Genomic DNA, 18,504 nt, shown 5'->3' with positions numbered 1-18,504 from the left:
CATAAACAGAAGTAACAATACTGTCAGCTGGAAAAGATAACAGCTCATTCCTAGAACTGACACCTGGTCTGAGGTCCATCCAGCCCAGCTATGTCACAAAGGAGAAACAGGAACATCTAGGGAAGAATCGAAGTGAGCTAAGGTATCATCCACATGTTAAAATTCAAGTGGTTGTCTCCACACTGTTGGTCATTCTCCATGTTTCTAGGAGGAATGCTCACTGTGAAAGAGGCAAACTGATTTTACACCCAGGGCTGAGAAGAGACTTGGGAGAGAATAACTACATGGACATGACATTGGGCAATGTGGAGGTTAACATTTTGGCTGTATGAGTATGGACATACATGTGAGCTCAGAGAACTACTTTTAGGAGCTGGTTCTTGACTTCCACTGTGGCCTCTCAAGTTGTAAGGCTTGCACAGCAAGTGTTTTGACCCACTGAGCCACCTTATTGGCCCCTGTTACAAAACATTAAAGATCCATGTAATTAAACAGTGAAACTAGGCTTACGTGGGACAAAGTCTCCAGACAAAGAATGAAGAGGTCAGCCAATTACTCAGGAAGGCTGACTGGACAATGAGGCATTTTGAATGCATACTCACTAAGGCATTTGCTCTTCCTTTACATATTTTCAGGGATAGTTCGGTTGAACCCTGGAATTACCTATTACTAATCCCAGGGTTAATTTGGTGGGGTTGTTTGTTTTTCATTTAGTCATAGTGACTCCTTAATTGGAATTCTGTCGCACAAAGGCAAAAGCCAGAAGAATTCCGCCTTCTGCAATTCTAGGTGGCTCCAAGGTTGTTAATTTGAAGATGGCTCAGTTTAATCCTGAAATCTCAAGCTATCTAAAGCTAAAATGGGGAAGTGACAAGAACAAATGATAGGTATAAGTGGCCCTCACTGAGAGTGGGTCTGGAAAAATGTTCCTTCAGTTGCTTGCATTCAGGAGATAAAACCAGAAAGGAATTGAAGTTGCCCTTATTTGCAGAGAAAACGTCTCCTTTAATTCTTTAGAGGGGGAGTGGTGGGTGTGCCTGGACAGTAGGAACACTGACTCCCCAGAAGACAGAACTAGTGCTCAGGATTTCCAGCATCTCTACTTTCCTTTTGATCAAGTATCTCCAATGATCAAGTCTCATTCTCTGTCAGGACTTTTTAATTTTCACGAATTTTTCTTGTCTAAAAGTAAAATCTTTTTCGAGGAATATAAATGGAATCTATAAAGATAACAGTTATACTATGAAGTGGCGACTACACTGAAGACTAAATGAAAGAAGAGACTCCGTCAAAGATATTTTCACTGCAGATGAGACATGAGTGTAAAGCTAATCTTTACCAATGACATAAATAGAGGGCACATATGTCTTCGGGCTAAAGAACTTTATATCATTAAGTGTACATTGCTGAGGAATTCTTTAAAAATTGAATTCTGCACTATTCCCTAGTCTCATCATCGCATTAGGTCACTAATACAAGTACAGGTTAATTAACACCCGAGGTTACTAACCAAAGACGCCTTGCTTCCTGGTTTATGTTAAACTTATTCCATCTGCAAATATGTTATTTCTTCCCTCTCTTCTTTTTAATCTTTAGTTCCTAGATAGTCTGACCCTAACGCTATGACAAAAAAAATACTTCAGATGTAAAAATAACTTAGAGTAACTTTTCTTCATATCTTCATGTTTATTTTATTCTAATACATTAAAACATTAAAAGAAAAAAAACTCAATAAAATATTTTCAACTAACAAGAGCTTGGTATTTTAACTCAGTGGTAAAATGTTTGCCTAACATACATGAGGCTCTGGTTTCTATCCCCTGGACTGCAATTGCTTTTAGTTGACAGACTGAAATGGGCAGGTGGGGTGGCCTATCCCTTACTCTCATTCATTCAGAGGGAGGAACAGCACGATTTCTGTGAAGTCCTGTGCAGTCTGATCTCCATAATGAGGGCCAGGTAACCAGCACTACACAAAACAAACCAACTCCACAAAAGTGTGCTTGGCTAGTTTCCGCACTCATTCTATCCACCACTCAAAACAAAAATACGATAAAAGCAACAGAGAAGCTAATGAAACATGTACATTAGTGAAAACTACAAAAATTTCTTTTCTTCTTGACTCGAAGGCAGCATCCTCCATAAATATCAATGAAAGTAGTTAATATGAGCAGAACACAATAAAATATTCTGGTTATTCAAACACCTTGGCCTGGGAAAGGAGTGTTTTGAATAAGCTCAAACTAGAATATTTCCTTGAAGCATTAGAAGACATATCTGATATGCACTTTAAAAATTATAATAATGAAGAAAGCATTACTGGGGCTTGGTATATAAGAGGTGTTCACATATTAGAGTAAAATGAATGAATTAGCACATTGCTACATATATTGTAAATTAAAATGTCTGCTTTAATATGGGACCATTGTTATTAGCATATATGTCACTTCAATATTCAGGAATTCATTTTCTTTCTCTTTTTTAAATATTATCATAGCAGTGAACAAGTCACTAGGGTGTCTGATCATCAAGTTTATATAAGAGCTATATTTGGCTTGTGGGGGTTTTCTAAGTACTATATTTTCTCTATGTGTTAAAGTATAAGCTTTTTATAAAGCCAATACCAACTGTCTTTTACCTGTATCCCTAGCTTTGTACCTAACATGTAGTATCTCTGTAACTCAGGCAGGTGTTGAGCTTTCTGTCTCAAATTCCGGAGTATCTAGTATCATAGGCTTGTTGCACCAGAGACATTAATATATGAATATTAATGTCTGTCTGTCTGTCTGTCTGTCTGCCTGCCTACCTATAAAACTTAAAGAAGAGGATGCTGGAGAGATGACTCAGTGGTTAAAAGAACTTGCAGCAATCACATGACAATTCACAATTGTCTGTAACTTCACTTCCAGGAGATCCGACTCCCTCTCCTGTCCTCTGCGGGCAGCAGAAACATATGTGGCACAGAGATATACATGCAGACAAAACATTCGTGCACATAAAATAAAAATTAATAAATCTCAGTCAACAGATAAAATAATCAAAGAAGTTAAAAACTGGGAGGAATTGAACTTAGGAGATAGCAAAGGAGAAGGAAGAGGGGCCTGATATATGAAGTTCTTAAAAATTATATAATAAACAAAGCCAAAGAAAATTATAAATATTGAGCATTTGAAGGACTGAACAAAGAAAGAAAGAAAAACACACAGAGGCAGTGGGTCTCAACTTTCCTAACACTGTGACCCTATAATGCAGTTCTTCCTGTGACCCTCAATCACAAAATTATTTCATTGTTACTTCGTAACTGTAACTTTCCTATTATTATGAATCTTAATGTAAATACCTGATATGTAGAAATATCCGATATGCAGCCCCCAAAGGGATCATGACCCACAGGTTGAGAACTGCTCGTCTAGGGATATTAAATTGCCTTCCATAAGTTAAGAAACTAGTCAGAGAAAAGGCTGAGAATTCCATTTCGAGTCTCTTCTATACTTCTCTTAGCTCTGTTTACAAAACTTGCACATCTTTAAGAGCAAATTGTAGGTTCCTAAGCATTCTACCATGTAGACTTAACTCTGGAATTCCAAGTTAGTACTCTGTGCACAGCACAGTGGAGATAAAGAACCATTAACCTTCTAGAATAAAACTCCATAAGGACAGGACTGCTCATCTGTTTTGTTCAATTCAGATGCCTGGCACTTAATAAGATGTTCAATATTTGCTGAATAAATGAATATATTCTTTTTTTTGGTCAGTGATGAGCAAATTCTTTATGAACATTGATATGACAGTTACTATAGAGGATACTAAAAGTCCTCAAATAAGCAAACATTTCAGCAAATGGTACTCCTATTTTTCCTCCTTTTCTTCTTTTCTTCATCCTCAGCATTAATTCAATAGAATTGTTGCAAAGAGAGTTAATACATACAAATCACTTAGCATGGTGTTTAATGCACAGTTAACTTCCAATAACTGAGAGAAGTCAGCATGAATATGATTGTTTCATATAGAAGGAATAATGGTCCACCTAGTGACAAGATGAAAATAACCAAAGATGAAAAAAGTTCACCGTATGCTTTATGATTTGTCAAATATCCCTGAATATGTAGTTCTGCATGGGCTTCAAAACTAGCAAGTTCTCTGAGAGCTACAAGTTATATGTAACATTTGAACCATCATAAACAAATGTTTACAGGTATGTTTTGTGGAGAATTTCCTATGAAGTGAATGAAGGAAGGAAATTTAATTGATCTTCAGATATGATTAGTTGTCCAATGTTGCTATATATAACTAACTTTCACAAAAGATTACCTCTCCACAAGTTCTTGTCCGTTCCAGCACAGGGTATCATTTTCGGCCACGGGGCTATGGCTGCAGATGTAGCCTGGCAAAGCACTATAGAAGCTGATGAAAGACTTCAACTTCTGAATCAGTTCCCTGAAAGGAAAACAAAACATCTGTGCATCAGAGGCAAGTAAGCACAGTATGAGAAAAGTTTAATTTCCTTATCAGCATGACAGAAAAGCTCTGCCAGGCTGATTAGAGCAATAAATGATTTTTAAAGACATTCTCAGCTACAAAGCCACAATTTAGCTTTTTTAAAAAAAAATCAATAAAATGATAGTAGGAGTGGGGGAAGGTTACCTTCCACAGAAGATGCTGTTCCTATCAGGAGCATGATTTAATTTCAACATCCATTTTCTCACACGTACAGCAGCTTCCTTTTTTTTCATTCAGAATGCTGTTACCTACATTCTCAAAGGTGCTGATTACAAGGCACACCAGAGCACTACATATCTTTTGGTTTCTGAGCATAATTGAGTACATTGATGGTAATTTACAATGCTATTACCCTAGAGATGGCCCCTTTCCATAAAGGATCTGGCTAATGGCTGCAGATCCAAATGGTAGGGTGCTCAGAATACTATAAGCTCTATGAAATTCTCCTGATTATATAGTCAGAGAAACTCCCATCTGCTAAGAGGAGGAAGGTCGCTTTGTTCTTTTGTCTGTATATTGTTTTTCCTGTGAGGCAGAGCAAAGGGGAAAAGGCTGCAGTAGCATATATTATTATTTATTTGTTTTCATTTCTATGCTGTTGATGATAATAAAAGTGAGCCCAAGAGAGCACATATAATATGCAAAAGTGTAGAAACATACAGATTTAAATAGTAGCAAGACTTTTTGTCTATTATCTTGTTTCAGTTGTACATGTATATACAACATAAGCCATCAGATCGTATACATGAGTATGCTTATGAAACATATTTAAATATTTTTATAATAGATGTCCAGTCATAAGCAAAGACATTTTTAAAAGTCAAAGCAATGGCCTGTGATAGAAAGCAACAATGCTCTTTACATCCAAGTCTGGTCAGGGAATTTTCTGGCAGAAGAACAATTATTCAAGTCTCTACAAAGAACAGAGTGTTCAGATGCACAGGCCTTAGGATGAGCCACAGGTGTGACTTCCATTTGAAGGGTATTGGAAGTCATGAGCCCAGCAATGTTCTCAGATCCAGCTGAAATTGGAAGACTTGTGGAAATGATTGTGAATTTCATGCTATTTTGTATTTACCACAAAACTATTATTTCATCCAATGTATGTGTGTGTGACAGGAAGAGGTAGTTTTCAGTACATGTCTACAAAAGCTTAGGTCACAGGAAAGCCAGGGTGATGGACAGAACAACCAGAAGAGCTTATTGGGACATGGAGAATGACTGATACTCCAATTCTTGCTTCCTGGTATGCACATGCTCACCTCCAAACCTATACCTGATATCTGAGCACCGTCAATCTCCAAAAAGAAGAGGCTCAATACACAGCTTTGAAAATAAAAGTCAACATTACAGTTTCTCAAAAAGAGAAAGATGGGTTCAATTAATGGCTAATAGGAGAGATGTTCTGTTTTACAAGGTAATAATCCAGTTCCTGAGAGTGAAAGCTCAAAGACTAAAAGCTGAGGCTAAGAAATTCCCCCTACTCCACGAGGAAATGGAGTATGGGCACTAGTCTAGGGAAAACGATGGCCTTCGTTTTAATGAAAGAGTTTCCTTTAGGCTTCTTCCTACCTCTACACACAATCTTACAAACATGGAACAGGGAAATAAAAATGGAACCCATGACAAGGCATTCCAATTTGATATCCTTAGAAACTGAAAACAAAGGGAAACTGAATTTTCCCCTGCCTTTCAACCCTTGAAGCTTTCTTGCCTGCTCATAAAGACAACTGACAAGTAGAGAAAGATTCAGATGAAGTTCTACCTAATGTCAAAGGGACAAGGGACAACCTAAGACCCACACATACATATATAAACCCTAAGATGATTTCTAAGGAAACTGCAAAGAATGGATAATATAACACAGTTGGGGCAGGCATCATTTCTAGAACTGAGGGAGAGGTTTTGAAGTAACTCAGAGAAACAACAGTCATCTTGCTTCATACACCAGTTATAACCTCCTTCATCGAGGATGGACATATGAGAGTGGGCTTTTAAAACTTCCTTTGGAATTAGTCACTGTTAGCTTGGACCACCATTCCACTCAGCAACCATGCAATCATTGTGACTGGGTTCTCAGAACAGTCCCTTCAAATGTTCTCTGAGTAGTAGCTCAGAGCTTGGATTTTGGTGTGTCTCACCCAGCTGAGCTTTAATTGCTAGCTTGCTTTCACTTATGCAGAAATGCAACTTGAGAGAGATTCTAAACTTGCCTGAACTTTGATTTCCTTTGTCATAAAATGAAGGCAATGATAGCATCTATGTCACAAGGTTGCTGTGATGATTCAATGGGCAATGAATGTGAGTTGATTACTTTGTTAGCTTCTACTACCACAGTACCCACACAAGTAATCAGTCATCTCCATAATGGAAGTCATGGCCTATTCTCCAATAATCATGAATCTGAAGGACAATATGTGTTACATATGAAATAATATATTCATGTAATTTTTAATATTCAACTTCCAGGTAACCCATTTGTGCATCATGATTAAGACCTCTCATCTTTTGAGGTACATAATCATAAGTACAAGTAAGTTCTCTCTAAAATGAGAAGAATTTGGGGCTACGCTCGAGAGATTGAATCTAGGGCCTTTCAAGTGTTCTACAACTGAGCTACGTGCCTGATTCTCTTTTGGCTTTTTGAGACAGAGTCTCACTAAATTCTCTAGAAAGGCCTTACATTTCTGATACCCCTGCCTAAGCTTCCTTAGTAGCTGAGATTACAGGCAAAGCTTCAACTTTCGTTCCATCCATTTCTTCCTTCATCTTTTAAAATAAATTCTTTTGACTTTATTATTGTAAAAGAAACTCATGTTCATCCTGAGTAATTTAGAAAATAAAAGGTAAAAGGAAAAAAAAATTAAAGATCCACTAGCCAGAGATACCTTGTTGATTCGTTTATATACTGCCTTCTGTTTGTGACAGGTTTATCACTAGTTTTTTTCTGGTTCTTAGTGTATACATTCTTTGGCTGATTCTGAAAAGAATCAAGACACGTTTGTTTAGAGAGAAATCTCAGAATAATGAAACAGAGGATATGGATGTGGCTCAGTGGCAGAGCACCTACCTAGAATGTGCAAGACCCTGAAACCTGAGCTTTTGACCTAATGCCACAAATCAGCTGCTCTTAAATAATCTCTACCTTTGTCAGACAAAATGCTATCTGTCCTTCAGAGAATGAAGACTGGGTCTCTAGGACAAATAGTACACTGACCAGTCCCTCCGAGCCCCAAAGGAGACTGTTGGAGTATCGGATCATTACTTTGGGCAACATCTTTTGTATTACCATGGTTTCGAAGAAACACTTTGACCTTGAAAATAGATGCAGTCATACTACTTCTGAAGGTAGAAAAAAGTCTCTGTAAACTGTGGGAGAGTCAATGAGCTTCCAAAGAACAGTGACAACAGGTAATAATGTCCTCTGACACTGTGGCAGCAGAGTGTAGCAGGAGTCATTTACCTCCTACTGAGTTTGTTGTGCTCACATTTCTCCTCTTATCTTCTGTCATATTTCCTCACACTTGCTCTAGTATGAGAGCTAAGTATACTTCATTTTTATGTTTTCTTAAATGAAGCTTTACAGCATCTTCATGCATATAATTTTAAAAGACAATATGTTGACTATTTTTATTTTTCCTTTTTAAAGAAAGACACTTGAAACTAGGTGGCATGTTAATTTTCTCAGTTTTTTTTGTCTTTGTGTTGGTACTTCAAGACAGACAACAAAAGAATCTCTACTTTTGAACTAAAGCAGCCTGTTTGGCTGAGCTTGGAGAAATAATTTGACTTGAAAGGAATGTTCTCTGATTCGAATCTATGAATATGACATGTCATTGACATAGAAATGTACAGCTTATGGCTCTCACTTGTGACAACCTCAACATTTGCTTATTGCAGTCAGCTTAGGAAAAGGTCTCTTCACAGAAGTCTTCATTTAGTGTGTGAAATGTGGAACTAAAGGATGGGGTTCCTTTGCAGGCATGAGCCATGTGAAAGTCTTGGAGCTTGGTGCATGTGACTTTCCAAAAGGGCATCCATCATTACAGAGAGGGCATCCCCAATTTCAGATGTGGAGGAGAGGGCTGCCTTCACTTTCTCACATTGATCTCCTTGGGCAGGCATCAAAGCAGTGCTAATTGGAAAGCACTGCAAGTTAAACAGAGCCTTTCAGCCCTGACTGCAGAGCCTGAATTTCTCCCTTCTCAGTAAAGTTTCTTTCTTCATTCTTTCTTTTTAAAGATTTGTTTTATATATATGAGTACACTATAGTTGCCTTCATGCACACCAAAAGAGGGCATCAGATCCCATCACAGATGGTTGTGAGCCACCATGTAGTTGTTAGGAATTGAACTCAGGACCTCTGGAAGAGCAGTCAGTGCTCTTAACCACTGAGCCATCTCTCAAGTCTGGTTCCTTTTTTCTTAATGTAAAGTAATATGATGTCATTGTTTTGTTTTGAATTTGAAAAGGTAGAAAAATACAAAAACAACTAACTCAAATTTGAATGGTGTGAGATTATACTGAATTCTAATGGAGGAAGACTTTTCCACTTTTCAAACTACATTTTTCTGTTGTTACGGACACTACCATCCTTCTCTTCCCATTCACTTTGCCTGAAACACCCTTGCTGCCCTTTATCAGTTGAATTCCTGCTTATCTCTTAGGCTGCATTTTAAAAGCTACCTGATCCAAGTAACCATTTTTGATCCTCCCAGAAACGTTGGGATCCATCCTTCTATCTATGACACTGTTACTGCCTTGTAGGTAGCTCTGTCAGGTGACTCAAATTCAATATAAGATATTATTCATTTGTATGTCTGTCTCCTTGTCTGGACTGGGTGGGGGGGTCCTGTATTCATCATAACCTAAGTCTTACATTATGCTGAACACATAGATATGGTTGAACACTTTTTATTATAAAGTCTTGTGTGGGGTAGGATAATGTCTACCAGATTGGAAACTCATTTACTGACTCATTCAATATATATTCTATTGTTTCCAGCAGAGGCTGGAAGATACCCCTGAACTTACAAGGCTGCCTAGCAAAGACAAACATATAATAAGACAGTGGTCTGAGAGGAGGTAGGAATTAGCCTCAGGTTAGGATCATGGAGAGATCACCTTCTACTTGTTTTTCCTGTGTAGCTTACTAGTGGTACCTAGTCAATTGCCCCTTCAGACTAAGTCAGATGGGAATTACAGGAAGCTGGAGGCTCCAATACTTAGAGGGAACTCCACAAGGGTAGAGGGACTGTAATTTTATCACAGGTTGGCAGTTGGGCCAGAAGCTTGGTGTATAGGTACTGGGTAAACTATTCAATGACCAATTCTGGATTTGAAAAGTTTCTGTAATTGAAAAGGGATTACTCATGGGTTCTACCAAACAGTATCTGGGCTATGCAAAGGACCAGGTATGCAGTATCACAAGTTAAGTGATGGGGAAATTAAAAAGAGCAAAAGTGGGAGACACTGAAAACCTATATGTATTGAAAATACCAGTGGTGGAACGAGCTGGGATTAGCATATTGCTTCTGTTTTGACGAATTATGAGTGCATGGTATTCTACCTTATATGTTCTAAACTTGACAACAGATATTTTCAACATGTACTCCTTAAAGAATACTTGAATCCTATACACAGACCACCAGTCGAGTAGAAAATTGCCTTTAAACAGAGCTAAGCTATTTCTAAGATTAGCTGTGTGCTGCAAAGTACCCAGTTGGGGGCAGACAAAACAAACAGATGCTTTCTGAATACTTCCAAAGGAATCTTCTGTTTCTTTATGTGCTCTTACTTTAATAAAGCAAAGGTCTTTTTGATTTATAATCAGACCCAGATAGCTTACTCGCAACCTCCACACATTGAGTAATACTACAACAGCATTCCCTTCCAATTGTTCTGTTTGGAACCCCTGATAGATCTTTGGCATGGGTGCTGAAGCTGACAGATGCACACATCCATTTTTCTTGAGAGTATGAAATGCTGAACTGATCATAGTAAGAAATGTATACAAGTACTAACATTCTTCCAAAAGAAACCCTTCCAATGCCGGGCGGTGGTGGCGCACGCCTTTAATCCCAGCACTCGGGAGGCAGAGGCAGGCGGATTTCTGAGTTCGAGGCCAGCCTGGTCTACAGAGTGAGTTCCAGGACAGCCCGGGCTATACAGAGAAACCCTGTCTCGAAAAACCAAAAAAAAAAAAAAAAAAAAGAAACCTTTCCAATAACATTCACCCTAAAGAATCTTGCCATTAATTCAAATCTATAGCCTTTTTATTTTCTCTTATTATCATTTCATTTATTTGGAAGTTGCCTCCAGGTTTAAAAATAGCTCTAAACAAAACATTGTATCTAAGTGTCCAGGGGTGGGGGACCTCCTTTATCCATTTCTTCTTTTCCTAGAAGATCAGCATCCACATCAACAGTTCTCCCAAAGTAAAATAGATGACACAGAGTCCAAAATAGCATGTAGCAGGGACTTCCATAAACCTCCCATTTAAAATGTGTTTGGATTGCCAAGTGAATTTAATTGAAAACATTTTTAACCTGTAACTGATACATAAAAAATTGTACATAGCAACAGAACAATTACAAGATGGAGCTGGTTTGCTCTGTTTATTTTAAGAATGTTCTATAAATGACTGTTATAAATTACTAAATCATTTCTTTCATGAAGCCTTTCCTGAAGATCCCCTCACCTGAGGGTCTGTCTTTCTGTAGACTGCCTTTGTTTTTCGAGACAGGGTTTCTCTGTATAGCCTGGGCTGTCCTGGAACTCACTCTGTAGACCAGGCTGGCCTCGAACTCAGAAATCCACCTACCTCTGCCTCCCAAGTGCTGGGATTAAAGGCGTGCGCCACCACTGCCCGTGTAGACTGCCTTTGTAGACTGCCTTTGTACTCTGGAAATTCTTTTGCTTTTGCTTGTATTTATATCTATTTTTTCCACTAGATTGACCTAGATATAGCTTTGTGGTTTCACTGCCCCACATACATTATAGCACTATTGGGTATTTGATGAGTTACTGTCAAGCTGATTAATGACAGACACATGCAAATATAATTAATACATAAGTACATCAAATATGGAGAAGTTTCTACTAGTTAAAAATCCATGTCCTGCATAGACTGAAGTGAATTCCTCATGTGGTTCAGACCAAGAATGAAAACAAAGGAACATAGTGAACGGTGACAATATAAAGACACAATCCCTAGAGGGCTAGGCATGGTGGCTCAGGCTTCTAATCACAGCACTTAGTGGGCAGAAGCAGGTAGATCTCTGTGCTTTTAAGGTCAGTCTGGTCTACATAATGGGTTCCAGGACAGCCAGGGATATAGAGGGAGGTTCTGTCTCAAAAAACCAAAATCAAAGCATTAAGCAGACAAACAAATAAACAACAACTCACATCTGAGATGTCACTTATTTGATATATTAATTTTCTACCTGTATGACAATCTCTCAAAATTCCCTAAAAATTCAGTAAGAACAACACAAGACTAATGCCTAACTAACTATTCTTGAGTTGGCACAGGCTTGGTTACAGGGATAAGTCTTTGGGCAGCACAGTTTTCTAAAGTGTTGTGCTGGGCTTCTCATGTGATTTATACCTCTTATATAACCCAGAAGCTTGAATACAGTCAGAGGGAACCTGAGTAGGGTTAGGATGGATGGGAAGAAAGGGTATGAGAATCTGTATTTTGGTTCCTGACTGATGTTTTAAGAACTATGAAAGATATATCCAGTTTTGTGTAAAATGTGTCATGTGACTATGTTGAGAGTGTCTCTGGTGACCTTACTGGTAATAAGGAGAATTACCACAAGAGAGATCATTGAACTATAAGATCTTATAAGCAGAAAATATTCTTTTTAAATAAATAAGGGGTCCTAATTAGGGAAGTTCATCCTACCCTGTTTTGCTCAAATAGATATTTATACCTAGAAAATTTACACTTAACTATGCCTTAGTTACCAATAACAGTTTTCTTTAACAGAGACAAATTCCAGATCTTAAATAAGTACTCTACTCAGAAGAACTAACATGTATGCAAGAAATTTTAATGATTTTTGGCCTAAAAATCCAATGGCTAATTGTATGCTGAAATTGAGGGGATAATTTCTCTCACCTTCTTCGGCTGGATAAGGTTTCCTCATGTTCGACATGGGCGACTTTTAATACCTTCTTGTCAATGAACAGATCTTCAGGGTAATAAGCAGATCTATATTGGCGTTGCTGGGAGTGGGCACACAACTTGCCAATCTGAAAGAGAGAGACAGAGAGATGTAATATAATAGTACAATGATTCCATGAATATGATGGCAGAAACAGATTTGGAAATGTATTACAATTTCCTCCTTCAATTTCCTTTCAAAGAGAACAAAGTCATTAATAGAGTCAAATCATGAAATAAGGTTTTAAGGTCAAGAACCAGAAGTAGAAGGGAAGGCACTCAGTGGATGAGGAATAGTGGACCCATTCTGAGTGCAGTCTACTCAGATGCTGAAGTAGAAATGGAAAACACAGGCCTCACTCTGCTCATATCTTTTGATGGCACTTGTTGTTTGTATTTATGTAGAAGTGCACAAAAAGCAATTTAGAAAATTGAGACAATCTGAAATGGAAGATGGAATGGTTTTTAAGATGGCACTAAGTGGCCTCTTGATAGAAGGGCAGCCTTCTGGGCCGAGTGTGCCCAGTTCTTACAAGTGTATCCTTACTAGACTCAATTTAGAGTGTTTGAAAACTGTCAGTATACTTGCTTATGTGGATTTTCTACAAAGGCATGAGGGAAGCAAACACATCAACTAACCTATAGGCAGTGTCATCAGCTGTGAGTTGTGTATCAACGAAATAACTGCAGGGTTTTATTAAAGAGTACAGGCATTTAAGAAAGTCAGATTCCCTCCTTCCTGTCTACTACTTCTCATTCAGCCATTCAAAAACATTATGCCTTCTCACAGTTTAGAGTCGACTTTATATTATTCTAGGCAAATTAAATGCATTAAATGAATTAAAGGAATTTTCTATTACTATATCAGGCTCCAAATACAACTCTGTCACTAAACCATTGATTCTGTGTAGTCATCTGGCTTCTGGATATTTTGGGATAGCCCAATAGCATCTACTGGATTATCTATGTGTGCAAAGAGGCATACACGCCATTTAGTTTGCATAGCTTTGGCAGAATTTCCCACACAAATTCTTGAGTTAGAAAACATTAAATGAGCAGCAGAATTACTTCCATTTATGTTCAAACTGGCTCTCCTCAATCATCTATTCTAACATAGAAAACAAAATGAAGATTCTGGAAAATACTGACTTTGGAATGCAAGATATTGACACCTTGGCTTGTGCCTATGCCATGCTATTAGACCTGGCCTAATTCTAACTCTATGTGTAGAATCTGTAGTCTCTGAATCCATTCTACATGGAGCAGTCTGATAGGGTGTGTTAGGCTAGGAGCTGCCTAGTTGTACTTAGGACTCAAGTTCTGTTCATTTTCAAAGCATATATTGCAGACACAAATAACTGGCAGACTGTTCATTGTAACTTTATGTCTATAGGCAAATACATGTTTATTACTATTTTGAAACAGCAAGTAAATGTTAGATAATAAATCCTTATTTTTTAACTGTCTATATGTTATGATGTGAGCATAGATCAATGTGAAGGTCTGTTTTACCAGGTTCAAAATATCATCACATTTAGGTACACAGGCCATGTTCTCTTTAAGTATATGTGTCCCACCTACAACACCCAAATGAAAAGCTATTACATTATGCTGTCTAGTTGAAAAACGTAGCTGTAAGATGACCCTCTCTAAGGAAAACTGATCCCTTGTATCATCAAATTCTTTCTGGATCAGAACATGACTTAAAAGTATTTGTTCCCACCCATGACTCTAGCCTATTAGCAAGTAGAGTGGATGGAGCAAAAGTAGGAAGTTTAAGTACAAAGAATAAAGTATCCAGTCAGTAGTCTGATCTTCCTTCCCAAGTTCCCAATGTGGCATTATCAATAAGACTTTCCAAGTCATTGTGCTGGATAAAAGACAAATGACAGAGTCTTGCTAACACCTCTAGCTCTTCTCTAAGATATACCATATCTTATCAGGCATGCTGTATTTTGTTCCACCAATCTACCATGAAACCAATTCTTCTCTCACACAAAGCCTTTACTGGAGATGGCCCACTACAACTTACAGTCCCCTAAACCCATCTTTCACCTCCACACTCAAATTTGGAAGCAAGTATCTTGAGCTTATTGAGAGAATGGACACTAACAGAAATCCTAACTTGCAGAGATATGGCATTTGCACAGAAGATCGTCTTTTAGTTTCTCACTCTTCAGTTGTGCTGATGAAAAAAGTCAGGCTCTCAAGTGGTGTTTTAGAAATCAATAGCCTGCCTAGGAGCTTTAAACTCTTAAATAAGGAATGCAGTCCAATTTCCATTCCCTGAGTAATGTACCTGGTCACTTTGGAGAATGTAAATGTATTGGCTAGGTGAGTGTCTTTATCAAAAGTCTAAGAATTTAAAATCTTTTTGTTTTTCCTGAACCATTATTCCTTTTTTTTTTTTTTTTTCGGTTTTTCGAGACAGGGTTTCTCTGTATAGCCCGGGATGTCCTGGAACTCACTCTGTAGACCAGGCTGGCCTCGAACTCGAACTCAGAAATCCGCCTGCCGAGTGCTGGGATTAAAGGCGTGCGCCACCACCGCCCGGCCTGAACCATTATTCCTAATGGTGCTTTTAATACTGTGCCAGAACCTACAGCCAAAAAGGAACAATCCTTTCAAGAGTTACAAGGCCTAACAAGTAAGAAGGTATTCCCTAGGACTGCATGCAAGGCAGCAAGTCATTCTGGTTATCTTAGTAGCATTCCTCTACAACAGAGTCTAAAAAGTATTGTCTTCATGTACATGTATACATGAGTTTACAGCTTTAGAAGAGATGATCAGGTAAAGTGTTCTAGGTTTTATGACCTGTTTCACCAGAAAAGAAGGTGTGAGTGACCTTCCTGTTTTTGTTATTTTCCTAAGTGATAAATTTTGTCATTACAAACGGATGTTTTTAATGGTTTGCCGTTGTGTTATGTGTGTGTGCACACATGAGCACATGGGTGCTGGTAATCACGGAGGTCAGAAGAGGGCATTTGATCCTCTGAGGCTGGAGTTTCAGGAGGTTGTGAACCACCCAGTGTAGGTGTTTTGAACAGAAAGCTCAGGATGTGCTCTTAACTGCTGAGATATCTGTCCAACCCTTTATCATTATGAAAATATTTAAATCCAGACAAAATATTTGGTTTGCTGTAATTTCATACTTGCACCATTTAATTGATATGTCAAGAAATGTAAATATTCCCTTGGTGAAAAATCTATGAAATATTCATTCTTATGTGCTGCTGCTCTCCTCATTGGCTGTTATCTCTTGGAAGATCTTCAGACTTAGTCTTTTTTTTTTTCTGGGTGGCCAAGCAGAAGAAGACAGCAAATATTTTAACCTTCCCAACAATAATAAAAAATCACATATAACCATGCATCTGTCACCATTCTTTCTGGTGAGTTCTATTAACAACTCTCTGAGGTGTTCAAAGTACATATTATCAATCCTGTTTGTTTATTTGTTTGTTTGTTTTGAAAATAGAAAAGACATGCACCAAATGCTGAAAACCTAAAGCAAAGTCACAGTTCTAGCAAAGGGCAGAACTGGGATTCTGACACTGGTTTTTCCTACTTCAAAACATATTTTATTTTCCATGGACTGCTCTGTGTCCTAAGTTCTCATCAACAACATAGATTCAGGGGTATCCCAGTATTCGGTTTGGCCAAGATCTGACATCTTGTGAAAATATTATCCACAACCTGAGAAGAGTGCCAATTTTAAAAAAGTAAAAATTAAAAAGCACACTGTAACTAAAAGGTACAGTTATTTAAGTCAAACAGAAAATGGGCATCCAATTTTAATCTAGCTCTCAGGCAGGGTTTCTAATAGTAGCTAATAGTGGGATGATTTAAAACCTCTTTGGCTTGCCAGGTAAAAGTCAATTAGCAGCCATAGGAAAGCATCTGGTGTCAAGTTCCATTGAAGAGGCAAATCCCAAGAAGGTTCCATCTGCTGCCTCCAATATGTCCCTGGAACCTTGCTCTTGAAGAAATCAGATTCTTGAGTCAGCCAAAAAAATCTTTTGTAAATTCCTATCATTTAACTCACTCTAGTCTGATATCTGGCCTAAGTGTATACTGTAGATCTATCCCAAATGGAGAGTCCCAGATCACCCCATGACAACAAAAAGTCAGGAGACTCAAGCTTTAACTATGATAATCTAAAGTACAAAATTGGAACTAAGCATGCTGTTATGACATGAATATATATTTCGCTGGCTCCCCCTTCTCTTTGTTGAGGCCAGATATACATGAATACTTATTTGTGTAGTGAAGTTGTTTGCATGTGACACGGCACATATGTGGAGGTTTAAGAACAAGTTGTGAGAGTTATTTCTCCCCTTTTGTCTAGTGGTTTCTTGAGATGCAACTCAGGTTATGGGGGTTGGTGAGGCAAGCACCCTTACCACTGAACCATCTTGCTGGCTCTGAATCCACTTGGTTTTATTTTAACAGGTTGCACAAGGCTATTTTTTTCTAAGTACAATCTCTCACTCTTCACTAATTCAAAGGAACCTTTAGATTTTATTTCTTAAAAACTGAAGTGAGAGCTAGAGAGGTGCTCAGTCATCAAAGTGTCAGTGTTGGCAAGAATGGGGACCTGAGTCTAGATACCTAACATCTACATGAAATCTGTGTGCACTTCTGTATCCCCAGAGTTAGAAGACATGTACTCAAGCATATCCCTGAAGCCCATTGGCTAGTCAGCCTAACTGAATTGGTGGAGCAGTACATTCACCAAGAGGTCCTGTCTCAAAAATTAAACTGACAAGCTATTAAGGGAGACACCTGCCATTGACTTCTGTTCCACCCTGGACAGGAAATATGCAATGTAAGATGTATATGTGTATGTGTTATCTAAATGTATGTGTTCTAACTTATAAAAGAAGGAAAGAAAGGATATGAAAGAAGAGGGAAAAGACGAGGAAGGAAAAAATAAGTAGAGATCAAAAATTTATGAGTGACTGAATGGCACTAAAAGAGCCATGGGCATATTGCCTTGCCCTTAGAAACCTAACAGTTTGCCAGAGGATGAAGGCTGTACTTCTAGACTCAGTGATCAGAGCAACTCCATTTTTAGGAGCTGTCCCTGAGGCCATCATGACTCTTTAGCCTCTGGAAGTATCTGCAGTTATAATGACTTACAGAATAGCTTTTCCATTGGTGCCCATCTGATAAATGGTCCCAACGAATATTTTCTGAGAACTGCTGCTAAATATTTGTTATAACTTTAGTCTTTGCTTACTGGCTGACTCATTAGATGCCAGGAGAACTCAAAATGAATTTTCCTATAGGATAATGCATATTAACTATGAACAGGGCTCTTATGAACTACATTGAACAAATATTGCCAATGAAATTCGTTTGGGGATATCTTAGATCAAAGATGAGAATTCTAAAAGTTTGCAGTTAAAATACTGAGCTTTCTTCTCATAAGCTATATGTCCTGTTGTTGCTGAACACTATTGTTTAATTAAATTTTAAAAGATTTCAAACAAAATACACATTGAAATTATCAACTTTTAAATAGTAGTAACCATACCCATTTAACAATTCTGCAGGTATAATAAAAATGCTAATGTATGTTAATGTTTATTCTGTGGTTAATGTTTTGTCTTGTTAATTTCCCCAGGGCTTTTATTACTGATTTAAATCTGCCACACTGCTCAACTGATTGCACTGCTTCTGCAAACTGCATGGAAGTAGATCAAATGAATCCTGATGAACAGACATGAACAAACATTTGGCTAAGCGAACCATTCTTATTATATGTGGGTAATTGTTACATACGTTTTTGTACAAGGAGATAGGCATGACAGGCAGTTTCCCACTCATTTTCT

At 38.0% G+C, this 18,504-nt stretch overlaps 1 protein-coding gene across 1 annotated transcript in view; it reads right to left on the bottom strand.

Annotated features, from left to right (window-relative positions):
- The window catches only part of Gpc3 (glypican 3), a 340,192-nt gene that overhangs the window by 106,637 nt on the left and 215,051 nt on the right, over window positions 1-18,504 (bottom strand). Inside the window, exons 4-5 of the mRNA XM_028764986.1 lie at window positions 12,626-12,759; window positions 4,312-4,437 (exon numbers count right to left, since the gene is read on the bottom strand). Of these exons, the coding sequence (XP_028620819.1) occupies window positions 4,312-4,437; window positions 12,626-12,759 (260 nt within the window). The remainder of the gene's footprint in view (window positions 1-4,311; window positions 4,438-12,625; window positions 12,760-18,504) is intronic.

This window comes from Grammomys surdaster, unplaced genomic scaffold (genome assembly GCF_004785775.1).
Source record: "Grammomys surdaster isolate TR1022 unplaced genomic scaffold, NIH_TR_1.0 147, whole genome shotgun sequence".
Lineage (NCBI taxonomy): Eukaryota > Metazoa > Chordata > Mammalia > Rodentia > Muridae > Grammomys > Grammomys surdaster.
This window is presented reverse-complemented; position numbering and strand designations above follow the sequence as displayed.